General features: G+C 35.8%; 1 protein-coding gene across 1 annotated transcript in view; it reads left to right on the forward strand.

Annotated features, from left to right (window-relative positions):
• The window catches only part of LAMA2 (laminin subunit alpha 2), a 638,355-nt gene that overhangs the window by 523,599 nt on the left and 88,648 nt on the right, over positions 1–26,108 (forward strand). Inside the window, exons 40-41 of the mRNA XM_059400698.1 lie at positions 291–429; positions 19,965–20,067. Of these exons, the coding sequence (XP_059256681.1) occupies positions 291–429; positions 19,965–20,067 (242 nt within the window). The remainder of the gene's footprint in view (positions 1–290; positions 430–19,964; positions 20,068–26,108) is intronic.

A 26,108-nucleotide genomic window follows, 5' to 3' on the forward strand; every position in this document is an offset into this window, starting at 1 on the left:
ACCTAAAGGCTCATCTCCCTGCTCACAGTTGCCTTGTACATGTGGTTGCAGAAATTTCTGAAGGACACTATGGGTGTTTAAAAATATATTGGTTGTATTTCATAGCTGAATTATTTAGGAATATGAGTTTAAATCGAAAACTATAATACAATAAGTAGCTACCTCATTATGACTTGGAATCATGGTGATCTTGGCTGTGATCATTTGGAAGTCATATTGGTTATAAGTGGAATGTTCTTCATTTGAGTACCAACTGCTCTGATGTTCTTTTTTGGGGGCAATCCCAACAGAATCCTTGATGAGGCTAAAAACATCTCCTTCAATGCCACTGCAGCCTTCAATGCCTACAGCCATATTAAGGACTCTATTGATGAAGCCGAGAAAATTGCCCAAGAAGCTAAAGGTCTTGCTCATGAAGCTACAAAACTGGTAAGAACTGAATAGTGTTATGTACTAAGAATGCAGGTCGATTCTTTTGAAATAAGGGTCTGAAAAAAATTGCTCAAATTTAAATGAGCTCAGGAAAAATCCCAGCAAACTAGAATATTTACTTTGAATTCTTTTCAGAGGCTCCTTTAAAATCTTATCCAAAATAACTTTCAGTGTGCTGTGATGCTAGAACTCTTTTCTCTGTTTCTCACTGCTTTGCACTACTCATGAGGGTCTTGAAATTATTGCAGCTGCCCCCACAGTTTTTTGCCACCAACTCACAGAAGAAAAACAGTCCAACATAAGACTCTGGACAGGGACATTTATTGCTATTGTTCCAAACATCATAAAAAAGAAAGTGCCCTGAAAATTAACACCACTGCTTATACTCACCCACAAATTAGTTACATGCGAAGCTCGACTAGGAAGCATACATTTTACAAAACACGTGAGATCCTATGCTTCTGAACTATTTATACCATTTGTATCAATTGGAACTGGGTACCTTCAAAGGACCATTTGGCTGCTGTCATTCTTCAAAATACATTTGGAAATAATACTTCAGAATTCAGGGGCTCTGAGTATAACACTGTATCTGAGTATCTTTAGTACTGAAAAATCTTCATTCCTTCCATGTAGAGCAACATTTTGTTAATAAGTTATGTGATACACCCTCATAATACTATTTGAGGCTAAAAAATATTTCATGGGAAGAACATGCTGAGTTAAAATGTTCTGAACTAAATGTTCTGAACTCCTTTGGTCTTCGCATCAGAATTTCAGGGGGAAAAAAAAACTAGATTGGACCTTTGTGGATGAAGTATACATAAATAATTAGTGTTAAAGAAATAGATTAATGTTTTCTCTGCTTTGGTATGGGTCACAAAGGGTTTATTTTTTTTGCGATCTCTGGGATAATAAAGATATTTACCACACTCTTAAAAAGTTTATAGTGTGGTCATAGTGAAAAAGTCATATTCCATCAGCAGTTACTACTGTTTTGGTTCCTCTGGAATAAGTGATAATACCATATGTTGGGTTTATTTCTTATTCAAAAGTGTGATACAGTTTTTGCAGAAACTTCCTTATGCCTGGTTATCTTTTCAAAATGAACTTATTTTTCAAATCTAAATTCTTTATCTTCTCATCTTCTGTTTTAAAGACTGAGATCTCCAAGTTCATCATTTTTATGTGACCTCTGCTTTATTGTAGGACCATTTTTAGTGTCTAGCACTGTACCTGGCAGATAGTAGGCACTCATGAGGGAATGAATGAATGAATGTTATTCTAAGTAATATCTTTCAACTCTATCTATAATCATTTGTACCAGTCAAAACCTCACTATTGTTGCTGCTTCATCTTCATAAGCTTCTAACATTTTTTGTTACAGAGCTGTTTAATAATACTGGCACTTTATATGTAGAATGCTTTCATTTTTATACAGGCAGAAAATGTTCTCTTTCCATAACACTGATGCTTATACATGACAGTCTAGTCAGGCTCAAGCAAAGAGCTGGGATGAACTGTAAGACATTGCCATATGTCCTCTTGTTATCATCATTCCTTCTCTTTTTTCCGTATACCACATAAAAAATAATTAAATATCTGAAAAAGTAAAAACTAAATCCTAAAGAGAGTCACTTATTGACTAAATGGCTATCTGCAAACTCAAAGACTTGATTTGTCCCAGAAAGTTTATTGGATTGAACAGAAAGTTTGTTGAAACTTTCTGAACAGAATAAATAAAGTTTTAATTTTAATGTACTAATAATATAGTTCTGTTTTACTTAATAAATATATTTGCTAGTCATTAAGTTGACTGGCAAATGTATATATTAAGTTGAGCAATTACATCACTAGGACTAGCATTCTGTAATATCTGGTATTACTGCTGGATAAACGCAGAACAATGAGACTAAGTTCATTATTTATGCATGAAAGAATTCAAGGATTAAAATACAGAAGATTCCTGTACTGATTTGAGTCTCTCCCTAAAAAGAAGGAAAAATGTTTTCAGTGGGTCAGAAAGAAATGACAAAGAAACAAAGCAGGAATTTACATGAGGAGAGATAAGACCTGTTAGACAAACAATAAAACAGCAATTACTATTGGGAAGAAAATGGATGTGAAATAATGTGAGAAGAAAAAAAAAGTATTGAGAATAACCTAAGGACAAAAACAAATGAATGGTAGAAATAACCTCAAAGTATAATTGACAGCATTTTTAAAGCAACTTCCAATTTAAAAAATCTGCTTAAGTTTACCTATTTATAATCACACACACACAAAATCAAGAAGGTCTTTGAAAGGAAAATATGAGTGAGAGAAAGTCGGTCATTTAGCTAAGTAATAAGCAGGTAGAGGTTTTATACAATTAAAGACTGTTGTAGAGCATTCCTTTATAAAGAGTAACAGGTATGTGTCTTGCATATATCATTTATTTAAATATCGAAATAAAGTGTTTTGGAAATGTAGACATTATGAAGAAACAAATGCTATTTTTCTGTGTGTCAGGTGGAATAAATACTATAAAGCATCTGTTTTCCGACACACAATCTCCAAGATAACGTCTCATTCAGTACTTCTCATTGGTGGGTTCAAGGAAAGGAGAAGGGAAATGTGTCACTTTAGAAAAGAAAATAGGAAGATTATTTTATTCTAATCTTAATTGCTTTGGGGCTATAAAGAGTCCTCTGATGCTAAAACAACAGAATATTAAAACTTTTTAAAAAAAATTTCTAGATATGTGAACTTAAAACCTATGTTATCAGCCAGATCAGGTTTTAGAAGTAGGCAGACAAATAGATTTCTTATGCTATTGGATGCTTGGAATCACCAGCAGAGGCAACAGGCTTCTGGCACATGAGAGGTCCTTTGCATTTTCTACTGGAAAGATCTTAGGTACCGTGCACTCGAATCTGGTGCCTTCCAATAACAAACAGCAACAACAGTGAAAAGAAGGATTATATAGAGTGAATTCCATAGTTCTTGTTATCGAAGATCTCTCTCTCTCTCTCTTTCTCTCTCACACACACACACACACACACTCACCAGCAATATTCACTAATACCCGCTAGCCCAGGTTCCCCCTTCTCAATGAGTGTCAGTGTTCAGTCTGATCTTCACCAGAATGAGCATTAGAAATAGAAGAATTTATACTAGGTTTCAACTCCAGTACACTGTGTTCTTTCTTTTTAGTCTCCAAATTCAAGTTCTGTTACTTGCTACAATTACTCATCATTTGAGGGAGCCATAATTCTAAAAATCTTTAGTGTGGTATTTTCCAGATATTTCTAAAAAAATAATATAAAATACAGAAGAAAATGAAAGCAATTTGTAAGTGACATTTTTTTTTTTCATAGAAACAAGAAGAGTGAGGTAGTAAAAAACAGTGCTGTATAAGCAAGATGTAGGCTTTAGATAAACTACAGAGATGAGGGAGAAGTCTAAAAAATATATATTTTATAGAAGGAAGTATACCTAGGAATTAAGTAAGTTTAAAGCCTTGATTCTAATAAATACAGGAACTGCTGTTGTAAGTGATTTTTTAGTGTTTATTCCTTTAACATGAAGAGAGTAGAAATCCATAGAAACCTCAAAAGAAGTTTTTTTTTATTGCTTTTAGGGTCAAGAGTCTAAGGAATGAACTAGATTTTTGTAAATTTACTCTTGTGTGGCAGATCAGTGGGGACAAAAACCCTAATAGGAAGCAAGGACACTAGATAGGAAAGCCAGAGATTTCTGACAATATGCAGCCTGAGTTGATTCAGGTCGATCCTGATGTTAGAAATTCATATAAATGCTAAATAAATTATAACTCCCCAAATTTAATGCATACTTCCTATAAGAAAGAAGAAACAAAAGAAAATCTAAAAGTACAGAGGGAGGTTAAAATAAAATGGCACAGTCTAAAGCTGCCACTTTAGTGGCTCAATGAATTTGGAACGTAAATATGCATCATAGTATCTAGGGGCTGGGATTTTAAAGACAAGGCAGGGAGAGAAGATACCACAGAAATCACCTTGAACCTCTAAGAGAAGTCTCTAATTGAAGTATACAGAAGCATGAGACTCTAGAACGATTTTCGTCATTGATGAGCTTTCATACCTTGCAGCCCAGAAACATTCTGGAAGCTTGTTTCTTTTCATGCTTCCAGTTGTGAAAAAATGTCTCGTAAGATGCTAAAGTCACAAGCCTATGGATTGAAGTCCAAATTTATACCATCCATATGGTACAAGACTTTACAAGCTGAGAAATTAATGGCAGAGATACTAGTCTTTTTTTATTTTTTTTTTCAAAGATTTTATTTATTTATTTGAGAGAGAGAGAAAGAGAGACAGAGTGAGAGAGCATGAGAGGGAAGGTCAGAGGGAGAAGCAGACTTCCCACTGAGCTGGGAGTCCAATGCAGGACTCGATCCCAGGACTCCGGGATCATGACCTGAGCCGAAGGCAGAGGCCCAACCAACTGAGCCACCCAGGGACCCAGGGATACTAGTCTTGGCTCTTGAAGCCTCTAGGGCATCTGGGAAGAAACAGAGAACTACTCTGTTCTGATATACTATAAATAATCAAGTAGAAGTGAGGGTAGACCGGCAAAGTACTTAACATGATCCTGAGATTACTGAAAAATCTGAAAGAGAATTTGAAATTATTTAAATTATTAAAATGTTAAGGAATAGAAAAGATGGATGGAAGAGGGACTAAAGACTATGGAAATTTGTAAAAGAAGCAAATACAGTTTCTAAAAATGAAAAATATAGGAATTAAAATTAAAATTTGAAGGGGAAGGCCAAATAGCACATTAGTAACAGATGAAAAGAGAATAAGTTAGAGTTGACTTGTCCAGAATGTAACAAACATGGTAAAATATAAAAGGATTTTAGGAGGCAAGGAATGCACATTGCAAAAATGTAAGTCTATGAGGAGTTCCAGAAATTGAAAGAGTGAAAATAGGGAATAGTAATGGTCAAAGAGATACTGAAAATTTTCAAATATTGGTGAAAAACATGATTCCCCAAAGTAAGGAAAACCATCACATTAAATAAAAATAAGTCTGCACATGAAAAGATAACTGTTAAACTTACAGAAACCAAAAAGAAAAAGAAAACAAAATCTTAAAATAATCTAGAGAGAAAATGCAGATTATCTACAAAGCAATAAGATTTTACAGTTAGCATACTTCCCACTGAAGTCACAATGGAAGCACTAATATGCTCATGGTGTATTATATAATTATATGATATGCCACTCAAGTCAGAATTCTGAGGACAAAATAATGGCATCTTCAGAGAAAAACTGAGGGTTTACCAACTATAGACTCCCATTGAGCTACTATAAAATACACTTCAAAAGGAATGTCAACAAAAGCAAGGAAATTGGAGATTAAGGAGACAAAGTGAACAGAGAAATAGTAAATTTGTACAACTTAAGCATAGTGAAAATTATAATGAAGATAATTACTAAATGTGTGTAATTGTTTTAAATAGTTGAGCCAAAAGAACAAGAGAGCAACAACAGGAAAATGGACAGATGGTCAGAGTTAGAAGTTTTTAAACTCTGAAATTTTGGGAGGAGAGTTAAAGAAAAAAACTGATTAGATTTAAACTTTGTTAAGTATATGTATTAAACACTGAGGATAATCATAGAGGAGTAAAAATAACAATGTTAATCAGAGTTTTCCAGAGAAACAACCAATAGGATGTATATATATATATGTATGTAGAGAGTTTTTGAAATTTGTTTTAAGGAATTGACTCACACCACTGTGGGGCTGTCAAGTGTGAGTTCTGCAGGACAAGCCAGCAGGATGGAGAACCAAGGAAGAATTGATGTATCAAGTTCAGAGACAGTCTGGAAGCACAATTCTTCACAATTTCAGTCTTTTCTCCTAAGGCCATCAACTGATTAGAAGAGGTCCACTTACATTATGGAAAGTACTCTGCTTTACTCAAAGTCTACTGATTTAAATGGTAATTACATCTAAGTAATACTTGCTTGACCAAAACATGTAGACATAGCCTCGCCAAACTGACACACACATTTAACCATAACAAACAGCTATACTTTCCAAATAAGCAAAGAGAAAAAAATGTGGAGAGTGGAATTTTCTATCAATCCTATAAAAGGCAAAAAAAAAAAAAAAAAAAAATAGAAAAACAGAAGCCAAAAAAAAAAGGTAAATATAAAACATGAAATATAAAATTTAATCAAAATACAGCAGACAGAGTAATTATGACTAGCTGCCTCAAGAAATAAGCCCTGAAAAATCAGTTGCTTACCACAATCCAAATTTCTGTCTCATATCCTACCCAGTGTGTCAGAAAACCCTTCTCTGTCTCATAGCTACACCATACCGTGGAGCCTCTGAGGCAGGAAAGAGAAAGACAAAAGAGACATGCCTGCTCTTCCCTGCCTTGGCCTGGACCGTATCTGGTCTGTTGATCAAGAATAGTCACATACCTCCATCTAACTGTAAGAGAGACTGGGAAAAATAGGCACATAGAATTTTTGATGAGCATTAACTGTCTCTGTTTCAAGTTACCTTCATAATAAATGCAAACATTAAAATTACTAGTTAGATGACAATAATATTTATATTGGTTTAAAAATGTTGGACAAATGCAACCATCAATATATGGTGTATATAAAATATACCACTAACTCTAAGGATACAGAGGGCTGAAAAAGAAGGGAGGCCAAGAGATAAACCAGGCTAACACTAATCAGAAGAAAGCTGGTATACTAATATTAAATAATAAAAATAGGCTTTATATATTTTTTTAAAAGAATTATGAGAGATACCATCATCACAATTTAATAAAAGGATCAAGTTAGCAGGAAGATTTAAAAAAAAATTGAACCCACAGAGATGTAACTACAAAGCCTAAGAATGAATAAAGGCAAATATCAGAATGAGGAAATCAACATATCTATAATAATAAAGGAAAATTCTGTCATTTCTCTCTTAAAAATTGGTAGGTCAAGTGAAGAGATATAAGGGTGCAGATATGGAAAGTACACTACACAAGTCTCCATTAATGGTCTTCTAGAACTCTGTATCGAATAGATAATTCTATATGCCCCATTAGATAAAAGAATCATGAATCTTAAAAAAAAAAAAAAGAGCACCATGAACTAGATCACAAAGCAAGTATAAGTAAATCCCAACACTGCAATAGCACCTAGATTGTAGTCTCTGATTGCAGTGCAATAAAATTTAAAAAATTATGCTTATTGTTCCCCAAAATGTTTTAAATAAAAATCACACTTTAAAGTAATTCATGGGTCAAAGAAAAATATAGCTTGAAATTACAAGAACAAAATATGTTGTAACAAAATGGAAATGAAACTACGCATCACATCCAGTGGCACTAAAAAGGCAAGTGGAAGTTTGAAATGCAGTTATTAGGAAAGGGTGAGAACTGAACCCAATTATCTAAAGTTTCTGCTCAAGAAGTTCAAAATAATATAGAAAGAAAGGAATAAAAATAAAAGCAGAAATTAACAGCCTAAGGAAAATATTATTAGGAAGCTGGTTCTTAGAGTAAGAAGGAAGAACAGGACTAAGTAAGCAGAGTTCAGGCATTACTTACACATATGGACAGGATTAGGAATGAAGAGTGGGACATAATAAGAGAGATAATATAGATTTAATATGGGTATATTCAAATATATGAGCAACTTTTTAAAAATAAATTTGAGTGCTTGATGAAGTAGAAAATAAATTTAAATGTACTCAGAAAGAGTAAACCTAAGTAGAAGTCTAGTCATTCAATGAGTTGAGTCAGTTGTTAATCTACCCATAACAAAATAATAATGCCTACCAAAATTTCAAGGATTCAATATCCAAAACATTCTACAGAACAGAAAAACAAATATTCCCTGGCTTATTTTATGAGTCTGATATAATCTTGATGTCAGAATGCTGTACGAGACAGGATCAGAAAGCAAAACTGTAAGTCAATCAAAAATAGAGATATGAAACTTTAAATAAAATATTATCAAACCAAGTCCAAATCTATATTTTTAAAGATTTTGACAAATGCATAAAAACTTAATATTATTCAAATATGGATGATGGGGATACAGGTATCTATATTAATTTCTATTCCTATCAGTATAATTAAATTATTTCCTACTTAAGTATCTTAACTAAAATGAAAGAGGAAATTGAACATCAGTTCTGCAGGAGGAGCTGCCCTGAAAAATATAAAGAAAGTCGTTCTTAAAGGTTCCCAGAAATGAAAGAAGCAACCCTCACCCTTCACACCAACAAGAGGTTCTATATTTCTCCTTTTCTTTTAAAATTTATGATGCATGCATATTTTATTTCCTTTTAAATTGAAAAGAGAAGCAGGAAATTTCAAGCAACAATCAATCCCCCTGACCTAACTTTGCTCACCTCTAAACTCACACCCCCAGGGACAATCATTGCTAAATCTTCCAACGATTTCTTCTCCTTCTCTCTCTCTTGGTATTATCATTATCATGCTATCATGTGATTTATTACTTTAGGGCATTATCTGTTTTCATTCTCATGACTGACTTTCATCCTCTGCCTAACCTGTGGTTTTTGAGCTGGGCTATCTTCAGGTTCTACGTGCCTCCTTCCTGGCTTCTCCACTCCTGAGTCAGTTGAGGACCCAGTGACTGCAGTGGGTCGAAAGGGAGTAAATGTCTAATGACCCATGCTGATGTGGTGAGGGAGGCGTGTCTATCCTGCTAAAGTGAAGATTCCTCTGCTAAAGTCACACACTTTCTCTTACCTCCTTTTCTTTACATCATATTTTGAATTCCCTCCATCTCCCCTGCAGTTTTTCCTTTTATCTAGTCTCTTCGTACTGTTTTCTGAAAACAGTATCCTTTGCTCAGAATTCAGGTGTTAATTTTTTTTTTTCTTTTTCAAAATTTTTTTTAAATTCAAGGTTATTCACCTATGGCGTAGTTTTCTTCTCAGAGGTAGAACTGAGTGAAAGTTCAGATTTTAAACGAAGTAATTTCTATGTCTGAGTAGTCTTTTGTTCTCTTCCTCAATTTTACTTCCTCATGGGAGGGGTATGATTGAGGGTCTCCCCTCACCCATGCAGCAGTTGGAAGAGTCAGAAGTCATTCCCAATGGGTGAGATACATCAGGCCACATGGTGTGGCTAGCAGTAAGCAGGCCAGTTCCCATGCCCCGATGTGCAAATCTTTGGGTCAGACGCAGTCCTCACAGCCCCAAGATCCCTGGGCTTTGGAAGCTTCCTACTTTCTCTGATTGCCCTCTGCTGTGCACAGTGAACTCCCATGCTATTTCACTGTGATGTTTTGGTTTTTTCCTACTTGCTTTTTCCAGAAAACAATGTTCCCAGAATTAAAATGTAAGCTGATAGTAGACCCCCTAGTGGACAGAAAGATGTAGCACCACAGCTGGCCCCCTGAGTATTTTGCTCTTCACTATTTCTCACCCAGTATCCCGTGATTTTCATACAGGTAACACCAGATACACAGGAGCTGCTCACTAAATGCAGGTTGTCAACCCTCCCATCTCCAAACACTAATGTCAGAAATCTAGAATGGCCAGAGTGCGTCGGAGTTTCAGAATTCACAAGATATTGGTATGGTCACGAGATGTAGGAAAGTTGAAGAGAGGAGACTATTGCAAAGGAAAAATAAAATTACTTTCTTTCCCTATTTAGTTTGAGATAATGTCTGAATATCTGTTTGAATGTACATGTCATGTGGGACTTTTTTTAATGGGTTGGAATTAGGTTCTACTGGTGTGCTAGAATTTCTCAATCAGGCTGGGGAAAAAGATAGCAGGATACAATTTGGGAATTAGAAGATCTGCCTTCAAATTGAGTGCTTTGTAGGATCTATTCTGACCCACCCCCTGACTTGATTCTTATGGTAAATATAGTCCATAGAGCCCAAATCCTTTCATGTGATTTAATATTTTATCTCCAAATATGTAAGATCATTGCTTACTCCTCATTGACCTACTTATGGTACTTATAAGAGGTACTCATGAGCTACTTAGCCACATTTTACATTTTCTCTTTAAATTTTCAAAAATTGTCACCATATATTTAATGTACTTAATGTGTAAATAGCATTACAAAACACAACACACAGAGTAGCCAGAGATAATTAGAATTCTTACCTGTCCACAAACTATCAATAATCATTACATGTTTTCATTTGTTACGATAGTAAAAATAATGCATTGACTTTTACCTAGATAATTTATTTTCCTTTATTAAACGCTTTCCTTTCTTTCCTACTATTATTCTGTCCTTTAATATTATTAATATTATTCCTAATAATTTCTTCTTATTTATTAGTTTTTGAGTCCTTATAGTAGCAAGATTCCTTGACATTATTGCTATTGGTGTATAAATCATAAGGGTAAACACTATGAATCTTGCAATAGTATGATTAAACATTAAGGGATTTCTAATGAGTATTTGTTTAGAAATGTGGTCATATCTTCTCTTCAGTCTGTCTTATTTAGTATTTGCTTTGTATAATTGGATGAACCAAAATACATAAAGAATAGTTGCGAGGTCATTTATTTCCTCCATAAAGGTCTGTGCAAATATTAGCAGAGTACATATTGCATTCCAAAGGCTCAATAAAATGTGGTGTTAGTCAAGTCATACACTTTAAATCACATTTTTTTGTGATTTTGTATTTTATTGTATCAGCCACTGTTTTCAAGTCATTCACATAGTCATTTTAACTTCTTATTAATACCTACAATCATTGGGGGTGCCTGGGTGACTCAGTCGGTTAAGTGCCTTCCTTTGGCTCTGGTCATGATCCCAGGGTTCTGGGATAGAGCCTCATGTCAGGTTCCCTGCTCAGCAGGGAGTCTGCTTCTCCCTCTGCCTCTGCCATTCCCCTGGTCTCTCTCTGGTCCTATCTCTCTGTCAAATGAATAAATAAAATCTTTTAAAAATATACCTACAATAATTGGAATTTAAATTTTATATCCGTGTAGTATTAATGGGAAAATAACATAAGCTCGTAATTGTTATGGCAATGAAATCTGCCGATAAGATTGGTGAACATATTTTCTCCATCAGCAGTTCAGCAACTTATCTAACAACTGAGTGATTCACACAATAGCAAATACGAAAAAGTCAGTGAGAATCAGTCACCTAGAAAACTATTGAGTCAGTATGTAAAATGAGTATTCATTAAGCTACCCTGATTTTAGTGATTCTCTATGTATATGATATGCTCATTGGAGTCGATAATTAAAAAAAAAATAGATTAGAAACAAAAAAACAAACTTCTGTTTTATGATCCAGCTTTAGACATATTAAAAATTCAGGGCATAAAATGTTGAAAATCAAAGGGTTTGTATCATCAGTCCAAAACATGGCAACTCCTTGGGGGAATGTTATAAGGCAGCGTATGTGAGAATTATTTTCATTCAAGACAGTTGTGCTCTCAGACTCACCTTTTAGAATTTCCACCTATAAGTGCAGTTATCAAGAGGTAAAATGGCCATGCTGGATTGGACTTTGGACATTAACTGGAAAAAAAAAAATTAGGTCCTCTGAGCATGTTCTCCAACTCCATAGATGCTTCTCTATTGCCTTGACTCCAAATCAAGATTTCTTCTACTTTCTGTTCATTCTGCCCCCATCAGCTTGTTCACTTCCTGCCGCCTTGCAGTAGGCTAGTGGTACCCACAGGTGCTGGGGCAGTGACTGTCAGGCTGTAACTGGTGAAAATCTATTCTCACTTAGTCATATATTTTTAAATTCTCTCTTGATTGTCCTACTCGGTGTTCTCATCAAGCTGAAATTTCCTAATCACAAATTCTAAACTTGAAATTTTGAGGATTCCTATTTCATGCCAGTCTCCTCTGTATGCTCACTGGCTGTCAGACTTCTGCAGAGATTCATCTAATCTCATTCCCATTTTAGGGCACAGTGTGCGAACTACAGAGTGTATCAGGATCTACGGCCTTTCCACAGATTTCGGACCAAGGCCATCTCCCTGGGTTGTTTGTTCCTTGATTTTTATTTACTATTTCATTTTAATATCCTGTAGTATTTTAAAAATATAAGTCCTATTAAAATAGCTTTAAAATCAATGAATAGTGATTTCCTTATTTTAAAATAATGATTTTTAAATTGTCACAAAAGCAGTTCTTAACTGTTACAGAAAAGTGGAAAATACAAGCAAAAGGAGAAAATATAAAATGTGCATAAGCCCACCAAACACAAATTTTCACTTTTATAATATTGTTTATCTGCACAAACTTTTTCCTGTGCAAACAGCTTTTTTGCAAATGGATAATTTTTACATAACTGTTTTGTAGCTTAACATATAATTGTATCTAATTATTATCACATGTACATTTTTTCAGTATTCTCAAAAATTACATCTTTTACAATGTGTATAGGATTAGATTCCACCATTTCTTCTGAAAATTTGTTTTATGAGAGTAAGAAATTTCTCCCTGATTTTTAACAACAGTCTAACATACCTGAATATAAATTTCTTCTGATAAACACCTCATACAAACACATTACATCTAATCACCAGCCCCTATATATGTCCCTGCATATTATGAACCATTTTCTTTATTAAAAAATATTTAAACTTAAAATCTTTTAGCTTATGTAATATCTTTGCACAGTATCTCCTTTAGAGATATGCAGGACTTATCTTTTAAAATAAATTATTTCGTAAAGAGGGAACAGTGGAATATGTCATAAACCATGCTGATAAATTTTCAATTACATATCTAACAAATAAAAACAGAAGCAAAAAGAAATATTCTACATCTGTCCTTAGAGCCCAGTCTTTCAAATGAATTCATAAATTCTGTCTCTGATAAACTAGTTATTTGAGGACCATTTAGAAAAGTAATAAAAGTATAATATAGAAGGTAATATAAACAATAAGTTCTGTAATGCCTTTTTTTTTTAAAGATTTTATTTATTTATTTGACAGAGCACACAAGCAGGGGGAGCAGCAGACAGAGGGAGAGGGAGTGAAGATGTAGGCTCCCCACAGAGCAGGAAGTCCTGATGCAGGACTTGATCCCAGGACTCTGGGATCAAGACTTGAGCCAAAGGCAGACATTTGACCAACTGAGCCACCTGGGTGCTCCTAAACAATAGCTTTTAAATTTGCTTTTTTATATAATAAATCACTGGGAAACAGGTAAACCATCCTGATAAGCTTAACTTCAGGTCTCATATTCACATCTTCTTCTCCTAATAGATCTTCCTCTGATAATAAAACACTGTCATATTTCCATGCTCCATTATGGTAGCAACCAATTTCTTTTTTTTTTTTTTATTTAATTTTTTTTCAGTGTTCCAAGATTCATTGTTTATGCAGCACACCCAGTGCTCCATGCAATACATGCCTTTCTTAATTCCCACCACCAGAACCACCCATTCCTCCATCTCCTTCCCCTCTAAAACCATCAGTTTGTTTCTCAGAGTCCACAGGCTCTCACAGTTCATCTCTCCTCTGATCTCCCCCACTTCACTTTTCCTATCCTTCTCCTAATGTCCTCCATGTTATTCCTTATGTTCCACAAGTGAAACCGTATGATAATTGACTCTCTCTGCTTGACTTATTTCACTTAACATAATCTCTTCCAGTCCCATCCATGTTGATACAAAAGTTGGGTATTAATCCTTTCTGATGGCTGAGTAATATTCCATTGTATATATGGACTATATCTTCTTTATCCATTTGTCTGTTGAAGGGCATCTTGGCTCTTTCCACAGTTTGGCTATTGTGGACATTGCTGCTGTGAACACTGGGGTGCATGTACCCCTTCTTTTCACTACATCTGTGTCTTTGGGGTAAATTCCCAGTAGTGCTATTGCAGGGTCATAGGGGAGCCCTACTTTTTATTTTTTGAGGAATCTCCACACATTTCCCAAAATGGCTACACCAACTTCCATTCCTACTGACAGTGTAAGAGGGTTCCCTTTTCTCCACATCCTCTCTAACATTTGTTGTTTCCTGGCTTGTTAATCTTTGCCATTCTAACTAGTATAAGGTGATATCTCAGTGTGGTTTTGATTTGAATTTCCCTGATGGCTAATGATGATGAACATTTTTTCATGTGTCTGCTAGCCATTTGTATGTCTTCATTGGAGAAGTGTCTGTTCATATCTTCTGCCCATTTTTTGACACGATTATCTGTTTTTGGGATGTTGAGTTTGAGGAGTTCTTTATAGATCTTGGATATCAGCCCTTTGTATGTACTGTCACTTGCAAATATCTTCTCCCATTCCGTGGGATTGTTTTGTCTGTTCTTCACAGTTCAGTGGGGAAGGCTGACTATATCCATCTTTGGATAATCAGAGCTTACTTTGTGCTCAAGACAGCTAAAAACTTTTGTTGGCTAAATCAATCAATTCCTTCATCTATTAATCAGTGACATACTTTAACAAGAGTTACTGTGAATATATAGCAAATAGTAGAAAGGTGAGTCTAACATGTACTAAAAGCTCATTAAATGCCAAGCCCTCTGTAAAATCTTTGTAGACTTTAACATTTCATTTTTTTCTGTATCTTTCCTTCTCAAAAAATATCTTAAATTATATCATATTTTCTATAAATAATTAAGTAATAAAAACCTACAGCAGCCTATGTATAATATTTTATTGTGTATGATATATTTTCATAAACATTTTTAAATAATTTATATATACACATATATACACAGAAAGAACTTAATAGTTATAAAAATACAGTTTCTAAAAAGCAAGAAACAACATATCTTGCAACTCTAAGAACCTCATTTATATTTCACATATGCCATAGACACAGCTCAGAAACTCAGATGCGATGCTTATGAATATGTATGAAGTATAATTAGCTTGGAAAGTGCTGCTTCATCACCTGTCCTGATATTGTTGATGTGCTTCGGTGACTTACTAAGCAAAGCTGGAAAGGAACTCTGCAAATTCCAATGAGTTGAAACAGTTCCATTCATCCATAACGTGTTAGTAGTTTTCATTCTGTTATCATATAAAAGGCTGGTCTTTTAAACCTGGGTTGTGGATATACTGTTTATGACTGACAGTTATATGTCATCAGCCCTATACTTCAATATTTTGGATGCCTCTTGGAACACTGAAAACCTGTCTATTCCTCCACATCCCTTGAACGCAAAACCTCTCATTCCCACTGCCCTCGCCTGAAATGACAACTCTCTTTTTTCTAGCTTATACGATTATAATAGTATAATGAGTATCTCCTTTTTCTCCCACACACCTGCCCATTCATCTTCCTAAAGCACTGTCCATACAGTCTTACTCAGAAGCTTTCAATGGTTCCATATTTTATATTGCCCAGTGTTTTTAGCCTGACATTCAAGTTTTCCAGAAATTGATTCTAACCTACATAATAGCCTTAGTTCTTCATACTGCCCTTCATAAACTGTACAGTCCTTTACAACTGAAATACTTGTTCTGTTCTCCACGCATCAAAATTTCCTGCCTCCTTAGGGCACTGTGTGGCTCAGTCTGTTGAGCATCCGACTCTTGATTTCAACTTGGGTCATGATCTCAGGGTCCTGGGATCAAGTCCCATGTCAGACTCCACGCTTGGTGGGGAGTCTGCTAGAGGAATCTCTCCCTCTCCCTTTGCCTCTCCCACAACTTGTGCTCTCTGGCTTTCTCTCTCTCAAATAAATAATAAATAAATCTTAAGAAATATTTTCTTGCATCCTTGCCTTTCCTTTCCTTACCCGAGCAAGAAATGGTTGAACAAAAATCTAGGAAGAGGGGCACCTGGGTGGCTCAGTGGGTTGGGGCCTCTGCCTTCGGCTCATCATGATCCCAGGGTCCTGGGATCAAGCCCCACATCAGACTCTGTGCTCCGTAGGGAGCCTGATTCCACCTCTTTCTCTCTGCCTGCCTCTCCACCTACTTGAGATCTCTGCCTGTCGTATAATAAATAAAATCTTAAAAAAAAAATCCAGGAAGAAATCACTGACTTCCTGAAAAGTAGGAAAGACTAGATGCTTGGGAGCAAAAGAGAGGACATTTGTAAATGCAAAAAGATGGGAAATTAGAAGCAGGAAGTCTTTCAGGAGATGGACTTCAGTTAGGGGTCATTCATGTTGTAGTATAAAGGTGCCAAGGTCCAATGGAAGATCAATAAGTTGGTAATCAGACTAATCAGAAAAAAGTCAATATCCAGTATCCAGTATCATGAATAAAAGAGGTAAAGGCAGTACAATTTCTGTATACAATAAAGAATTTTAAAAGGTAGAGAATTATTAATGACTTTATGCCAGAAATTCAACAATTTGAATGAAATGGAAAGCCTTTGAAGATTTCCAAATACCAAAACTCACAAAAAAATAACTTGAATGCCCATTAAAGAATTGAATTTGTGCTTAAAAAACCTTTGTGTATACACACACACACATTCAGCCCCAGTCAATTTCACTGGTGAATTCCATGAAACATTTAAGAAAGAAGTAATAAATTCTTCAGAGAATTGAAGAGAAGAAAATATGTCCCACCTCATTCTATCATTCTATGAGGCCTGTATCACTGTAATACAAATGGAAGATATTATGAAAGAAAATTATAGATCCATATCCCTCGGAGATGTGAAAATTCTTGACAAAATCATTACAGATCAAATCTAACCATTTATTAAGATAAGCTACAAACTAGGGGAATGTATTTGCAAATTACATGTCTGATAAAGGATTTGTATCCAAATTATGCACAAATACCTTTTAAAATTTAGTAACCACAAACAAATAAAAATTGGGCAAAAGATTTAAACAGATGGAAAATAAGTACATGAAGAGGTGCTCAAAATTGTCACAAGGAAACTGCAAATTAAAACCAAAATGTTACACATACCTATTAGCAAGTATAAATTTTAAAAGACTGACTACATCAAGTACTGCAAGAATGTAGGAAAACATAATTCCCCTACACTGCTGGGGGGGAATTGAAAGTAGCACAAATAATTTAGAAAACAAGTTGGTAGTTTCTTAAAAAACATAAACATACTACTATATCATCTAGCCATTCCACTTCTAGGTGTTCACTCCAGTAGAAAATGAAGGCATATGTTTATCTAAAGATTTATACATACATACACCTTCAACTCAGTTTCAAATGGTCAGTGCTGGAGATGACCCAAATGTCCATCAAGAGGTGAATGAGTAGATTGGGACATATCCATTTAATTAAAAAAGGACCACATATTGATAACAAGCACAATGTGGACAAAGGTTGAAATAATTATGCTGAGTGAAAAAAAAAAAAAGACAAAAAAGAGAACTAGATGAGCCCATTTATATAAGATTTTCTAAAATGCAAATTAATATTGATGGAAAGAGGAGCAGTGTTTGCGTAGAGATACAAGGAAAGGTGGAAGGGAGAAATTAAAAAGAAATGAAGAGTTCCTCGATCTTGATTGTCTTGATGGTCTCATGGGTGTCTATATGTCAAAACTTACCAAATTATAAATTTTAAATATGTGAAGCTTACTTATACCTCAATAAAACTGTTGGAAAGTGTAAAAAGGCAGATTAAAAAAATTAAGATTGGCCACCATTGTCCATAGTGCTGCAATTTCCCTGCATCAGACTTCAGCCTCTCTCCATGTTGTCTGACCCTTTTTCCTCTTTTCCCCTCACTTCATTTGATTATTTTTTTCCTTGCATCAAATCAACTTTCTCTCCCTCCTTTACCCCCATGACTCATTTTGCATATCCAAGATTAGCTTTAAAACTGTGGTTGTTAAATGCTTGCCAGTTTATATTCTTATAGAAAGACATTCACATCTCAAGGCTGTGGGGAAAGCTGTTCTTTCTTCCTTCCCTCCCTCCCTTCCTTGCCCATCTTTGCCTAATTTCACCTGGTACTCTGAGTGACCCGTATCACTGTAGTGACTCAGGATCATCAATACCAACATTAATTATTTTACTGCAATAACATTGGCATCTACTGAAATCTACTTGACCCCTATCCGAATTGATCTGGACTCCTGAGCTTTACAATTTTTTCTCACCTGATTGCTTCTCCTTCCTCATTGTAAGATTGTCAGCTATCACTTCTGCTGTTTTCAAGTGCCTATTTAGAGATCTTTGCCCTTCCATCTTTGTAACTTCCTTCTTCTGATTGGTTTTGATCCAGAAAACCTGTAACCAAGAGAGTAAGAATGGTGTTTAGATTTGGAACAGCTAGAACCTGAGTAGATAACTAAGGCTTGTTTGTTTGTTTGTTTGTTTTTAGTAAGGTACACTGCATTTGTGCCACTTATATTGATATTCTCCCCCCCCCTTTTTTTTAAGATAAATGACACTTTGTGTTGTTAGTATATCTAATTTCCAAAGGAAACTGTAGGAATAAAAATTTCTTGTTCTCAGTTGAAGAAACTGTCCATTTTCCATAGAATGATTTTCCAGGGTAGTCAGCTCTTTTTGCAAATGCTAGCTATATATGCACAATGTCCCTTTTTATTTATGTAGATGTTTCTAATATGTCCTTTTGTAGATATCTTAATATTACATAATCAATCTGTTCTGTGAACAGTAGAGCTGTTAGTATAACACCTGAAAGTAAATTTCTCCACAACAGTCACAGATTTTATGATCTTTCCTAGTTTAATGCACAAATAATGTGACTGATAAAAAAATAATATGGCAGAGGCTTCGCAGGTGTCATTTGGAGAGTTATGTCTGGGATAACCTGAATTCAGCTTTATAACTTAAACAGTAGGTTTAGCATTCTCTAGCTCTTCTTGCACCTGAAATAATTTTTCCAATTTAAACTTAACACATAAGATCCTATTTGATTTATCTCTCGGTATCAATGTATTATGTGATGATTGCTGGAAAGCAAACACTATTAAAATGGATCACGGGACATTAAGTTAAATGATCGCTTTCCCATATCATTCTTCTATCTTTGCGTCACCTTTTTTAATCCAAACCCCAACAGATGCACCTTTGCTAGGAGATGATTGTAGCTCTGAGGTTGTTATTTGCCTTCATACTTGGAGACATGTTTTCAAAAGGAGCAATGTTCTTCCTCATTGGAAGAGGACAGTAACTGCTCCTCTACTTATCACACAACTCAAGTAAAATGTGCTTAGGGATAAAGTCAGTAGATGTGTTCAGTTCTTAATTTGCTTGACTGTTCTCCAGCATTCAATACTGACCAACTCTGTCTTTGCAACACTGCCAGTCATCATGCTTTGAGCCACTTCTGTATCTCTTGGCTTCCATAATATCAAGCTTTCCTGCATTCTCCTTGCCCTCTAGAGTCTCAGTTATCTTGCCAGTGCCTCTTTCTCTACCTGCTCCTTAAACGTTGAGATTCCTAAGGTTTCTGTTCTAGTTCTTCTTCTTTCCCAATAAACAGTCTCCCAATAAATAGTCACCAGTATGTGCTGATAATTTATAGCTACATCTGTAGCCCAGAATGCTTTCCTGAAGGTAAGCTCTTTACACCAGCTGCCCACCAGATATATCTGCTCCATAATTCTGTGGGTTTTGATATGTGACACTTCTTTTTCCGTCCACAGGCAACAGGTCCTCAAGGTTCACTAAGGGAAGGTGCCAAAGGCTCTCTTCAGAAAAGCTTTGGGGTCCTTAATGAAGCCAAGAAGTTGGCAAATGCCATAAAAGGTTAGTGTCACCTCACTTTGTTATTATTTTCACAACTGATTGTCGTCTATTTGGTAGGATATTTTATTACACTATTGGAAAATTGGAATCATTTCACTAGGGTTTTTATGATGCTTTTAATTATTGGGATTTAATGCAAGTAAACTATTTCACCAGTTTTATGACATTTTGTCGTCACATCTCATTTTGCATTGGGTAATATTTCATAATTTTTAGACCTAATTTATATAACATCATTTCACTTAGAGCTAAAGTACAGTGACTTTAAATTAAAGTATAATGAGTTTTTAAGGGTACCAAACTCCACTTGTTTTGGCTTCAGAAATGACAGTCACAAAGTAATGAATTAGGCAGATATAGTATAAATGTCCTTATGAAATTTTCAATTTGTTAGTGGTCACATTTCCTGAAAAGTTTTCACACTTTTTAAATACATTTTTCTTGTATTTTCTTCCTAATTCAATCATCAAAGTGCCTAAAATATCTACTCTAATCCATTACAGGTTTTGCATTAAAAATGTATTACTCACTATAGCTGCTCTGTAGGTGTTATTATATTTATTATTTCATTCAAATATCTCCTATTCTCTCTGCAGCCTCACCCCTTACCATTTTCTGGCTTGCATCCATCTCCCCAAACTTCCTAATATATTCATGGTCCTTCCAAAACATACTACTACTATTCCAAGCCTCCATATTTCAGAGTGTTAACCCTTCTCTTTGGAATGCCTCTCCATCTTTCATTCTTTTTGATATAATTACCTTTTAGCAGACCTTCAGGGTTAAGCTCAGATGTCATCTTCTCCAGGAACCTCGACACCGCATCTGAACTACATGCCCTTTCTCACTGCCTGCCTTTCTCACAGACTTGTCCAACTGCAAGCCTGTACTTAGATTCCATCTTCTGGAGGACAGACACACGGTCTTCTTCTTCTTCTTCTTTTTTTTTTTTTTAAGATTTTATTTATTTATTTGACAGACAGAGATCACAAGGAGGCAGAGAGAGGAAGGGAAGCAGGCTCCCTACCGAGCAGAGAACCTGATGCGCTCGATCCCAGGACACTGGGATCATGACCTGAGCCAAAGGCAGAGGCTTTAACCCACTAGCCACCTAGGCGCCCATGGTCTTCTTTTTAGCTTTGTTTTTCTAGGGTCTAATTTCACAGGGACTGGCTCAAATCAGGCAAGAAGCGTATTTTTGAGAAGAATGGAATGATATGGGTCTTTACTAACTTCAGAAAGAAAAGAAGTTTTATAAACATTTATATTTGTCATGCTTTATCTGTGGTTTCTAATAGAGGCTGATGGGAAATTACTACTACCGTTGTCCATGTGATGGTATTTGGATAGTAAAATGCTTTGGACTGTGTGTCACAGGAGGAAAAAAAAAAAAAACCCTTGTGTACACAATTTTGTGCAGGAGCTTGCTCTTATTCTGAACTGAAGTCACTGTAGAGTCAAAACCTATCTTCCTCCTGGGCAAGTTGAGTTGATCCCATTACTTTGGGGCCACTCCTTCCCATCTGGTATCTTTGCCCAGAGCTAGGAAGGATTAAGGTGAGGTAAGTGAGGTTAGGTTGTACAAGCACAGGGTTAGTCCTGTTTTATTTAAAAGTTTACTATTTTGTTCATCATTGATCTTTTTTTTTAATCCATTTTAATTTTTTTTAAATACTGCATTAAAATATTTTTGATTATTGTTTCGGTGCCCCTTTAAATTTTATACCTGAGGTGAAGGCCTGAGTCACCTCACCTCACTCCTTGCTCTGCCCTCACCTCTGTTTCCCCCAAAATACTGGCATTATAAAAATGGAGAAAGAATTCCATTTTCAGAGATTTTTGTTTTCCCCAAGAAAAAAAGAAATCTAAAGACAGTCCTAGTGGAAAGGGTTAGGAGACAGAAACATTCATTAGTTTAAATGTCTTTTTTTGTACTTCAGGTAGTACATTATTTGAAGTAATGAAAACCCACAAACTACTCAAGTAATAATTTCTCCAAAAATCCAAGCCAAGGCTCTGACGGAGATGGGAATGTTTTCTTGCTACATTATGACATTCCCCTGATTTGTGGCCAATTACACAAGTTATAAAATGGCTGTTAATCAGGGAAATGCCATATATTACCACCAGGATCTGCTGAAATAGGCCCTACAGAGCAAAACTCTTGACAGCAGCTATTAAAATAGAGATTTAGTCATTTCCCTTTCTTTGGTGCCTGGAGTTAGAAGGAATAAAAATGGTGAGGCCAGTCTTCCCTCCATATTTCTAATTTGTTATTTGGTTCAATTCAGTATAATCCGGTGAGTTCAAGCTTTAGTCATGAATGACTTAGTGCTGCTCCCTGCCAGTTTTATACTGTCTTTGCCTTGAGGGAGTCTGAACTTGCCAGGAGCAATTTGTTTTGCTTTTTAATTTTTGAGCATACATTTGTTAAAAGTCAATTTGCCCTTGTATGCTGTTGAAATTTGAAACCAGTCTGCATTGCACTGATTGAATGTCTATGGAGGTAAAAATCATTTCCTTGATGGATATGGAACTTGGGACAAATAGATGATCAAGAGAATTAGAAGATGAATTAATACCAGCAGGTGAATTAATGCTCCTTTGCCATTGACAAGAGAGCTTGTCAGTCAAACGGCCAGTTGGGGTTCTCATGGAATGTGTACAAGGCAAGGAATGAAGCAGAGGTTGGTATATTAGAAACCTGAGAATACTAAGATTATACAGTTTTACACCTTTATATAGAATAACTTCTCAATATTATTTGCTTCCTAATTTAGCCCTAATTTCTATCTTCACCCCAATAAGTGAAATCATTCAATTCCCTATGACCCTGCAATTTCACTTAGGAACAAATAGATAATGTTTCTATAAACTGGATGACACTTCTAAGAAATAGTAAGATCAGTTTCTAAACCCGAAGACATCGACTCAGTGAATTGCATGACATGAAGTACAGTCCAGCACGAAGAACGATAGCAAAATTATTCCACATATTATCTTTTATCAAATTAATCAGTGCTTTTTTTCTATACTGGGGTATTCTAAACACTCGATCATTCAGTTCAGGCAAGTGTATGAGAAAGATTCTGCCTTCATGAATGTTGTTAATACAGTAACATTGATTAACCTGGTAAGATTCTGTTGTTATTTTAGATTAGAAAAATAAATAAATAAACAGGAATACTGCAATGTTAAAACAAAGTATGATGCAAGAGTTAAATTTTGCCCAAAGCCTTCTTTCATTATTAAAGATAGACTCCTTTTGACTTCACATACTACCGTTTGCCAGAATCAGCCTTTATGAAGATTGGCATGTGAAAGACAAACAAAATCTATTTCATGGACAAGAAATAATGTTGGACTAAATGAATGAAATCAAGCTTGGATCTCCAAGCTGACCGTAGTCTGGAGAACAAAAGAATCTTTCCCCACAGATATTGCTGATTCCTCACACAGAGCTGTACTACCTCCTTTGGAGTGTGAATCAAGAAATTGAAAATAATAAAACCAGATTGGAGTTGGTTTAGGAGTTAAAATGGAAAGTGACAAAGTAGTGGCAAACATACAAAGGTAGAAACTATTGGACCAGACAGTACTTGTCAAGTTCTTTTAGAATACCTTGCTGGCCAAAGCGCAATGAGTCTACAGACCCACAGTCAGGCTTCAGAGCTTATCCCAGTGGAACCATAAGTGGGTTTCAATGTCTGTCCATTTTGGTTTCTCGTTACACTTGTTGAGGAGAGGATTCCCCTCTATTCTGGTGTCTTAAGTCTTTGGAGATCCTGCTCCAGAGAAGCCCCCTCTCCCTCCTCTCCTCAGACTTCTCACTATGAGCATCTCTCTAGAGGAAGGAAGAGTATATTCAGTAACAGCTGATGGTTACTGAGGGCCTATCAAGCACTGTCCCCATGAGGAACAAGACTAAATTTGGCCATTTGGGATCAGGACAAGGTTTCTCAGAAACATGCCTCCCTATAAACCTGCTGACTAAGTGATCTCAGAGATTCCCATGCACCGCCACTCTAGTGCATGTGTCTGGGCAGAAAAGTCAGTGAGAGATAGGACACATCCCAAACTTGTGACAGCAATGGGAGAAAGGGAAGCTTGGGAATAAAGTCATGAAATAAGGCTAGGAATACAAAAGAGTGGCAAAACTGGGCATAGCAGTCTCTTCAAGTCAATTGACGGGAGGCTGGGGACAGAATCCAGTCCTCACTTTTGCCTGGCTTCCTTCCTTAAGCAGCACTCCTTCCTTCAGCAAGGTCCCAGGTTCCTGCCCTGGGTTGTGGGGTTGACTTAGGGGACAGACTCTTTGGAAATTTAAAGATCTGGAAATATTAAGCAGGTAAAGGACTACATAGGTGGGTGAAAAATTATAATAAAGTGACTTGAGGGAAATTGTACCTCTTATGTTCTTAAACTATCCAAAAATGACAATATATAATATAATACAATAAAATTGAAAATTGTGTAAAGCAAACACATATTACATAATTTAAGTTTGGCCACCTCGCATGTCTAAAACAAAATCATTTGCTTTGAAGAAACACCAAGAATCTGAATGCACCACATTTGTATAGTGGGACCAACACTTTAACCCACATTAGTCTGGCTACAAAGCTAATGCTTTTACCCTCTGCTGGGCAAAACCACGGGGCTTCAGCCATAGTCCAGAAGGTAGCACAGTGATGGTCATGATCCTAACACAAGATTGGTAAACGAATAAGTGGTTGAATAACCAAGTGTAGCCGAAATCTCTCATTATCAAGAAGGTCACAATCAAGATACTTTATGTGACTTCATGCCAATCCTTTGCCTATTTCAAACCTTCTGCTTCAGAACTACACAGAGAAATGCTGCAGAGTTTAATCTGTTCTCTAGTTCAGAAGGTGCCTCGACAACAAAACACAAAATATATTTGTAACAAATGGAAGTTATGTGAATTAAATTCTTCTTTTACAAAGAAATCCTAAACAGAGGATATTCCTTCATTTTTTGGTAAGAAGCAAATCCGAAGTGGTAAAGATTCCATCAGAGTATTAATTCATAATAAGACAAATGTCACAGTATTCAAGGAGTTCACTACAAAATATTATCTGAATGGCAATTTGGCAGGAGACCCATTTAACCAGACCCATTTAACAGCCTTTCTATCAATTTCACCCTTGTGAATGAGAGATTCTTTCAAGGTATTTGTTTTGTGCCTAAACAAAAAATAAAAATTATATTTGAAGAACTTAACTAGATGAGTTTCATTTTTTAAAGATATTGTTTATTTATTTATTTATTTATTTGAGAGACAGAGATAGAGAGAGCACAACCAGGGGGAGCAGTCAGCAGAGGGAGAAACAGTCTCCCCACTGAGCAAGGAGCCCAACGCAAGGCTCGATCCCAGGACCCCGAGATCATGACCTGAGCTGAAAGCAGACCCTTAACCAACTGAGCCACCCAGGCGTCCCTAGATGAGTTTCAATAGTCAAAGAGAATGTTTCATTAAAATCTATAAAAAGCATTCTTATATTTAGTTGAAACCTGTTTCAGCATCATTGAAAACTGGTAAATACAGCAGCGCAATCCTCAAGCCAGTGTGAATTATTTTGCTACCATTTACTGCCTGTTGTAAATCCAGCACTTTCTCATACATCCACAGATTTGTTTCTCCTATCAGTCATTGAAGGGAGGCACTATCTTTATCTTACACATGTAAAAAGGGAAAGAAATGGCATGTGAACCCACCTTGTTTTCCACCTCTGAGTCTTACGAGGAGTCCATTGCACCACACCACAGTTTTAACGACAAGAATTTTGTACAAGAAGACATTATTGATGATGAAAGAAGTGGCACAACAGCTTTATTTTGAGATATTACATAACATAGTTCAAAGTTACCAGCTCTGATTTAACTGAACTGTAATTCATAATCAGCATGGCATGGTAAATGAGTAAATATGTGCTCTGAGTAGCAGTGACTTACAACCTTGGTGAGTTTCAGTTTGAGTATGTCTATCCTGCACAGTCAATGCATGGGAAACAAGAGGA

Source organism: Mustela nigripes, chromosome 5 (assembly GCF_022355385.1).
Source record: "Mustela nigripes isolate SB6536 chromosome 5, MUSNIG.SB6536, whole genome shotgun sequence".
Lineage (NCBI taxonomy): Eukaryota > Metazoa > Chordata > Mammalia > Carnivora > Mustelidae > Mustela > Mustela nigripes.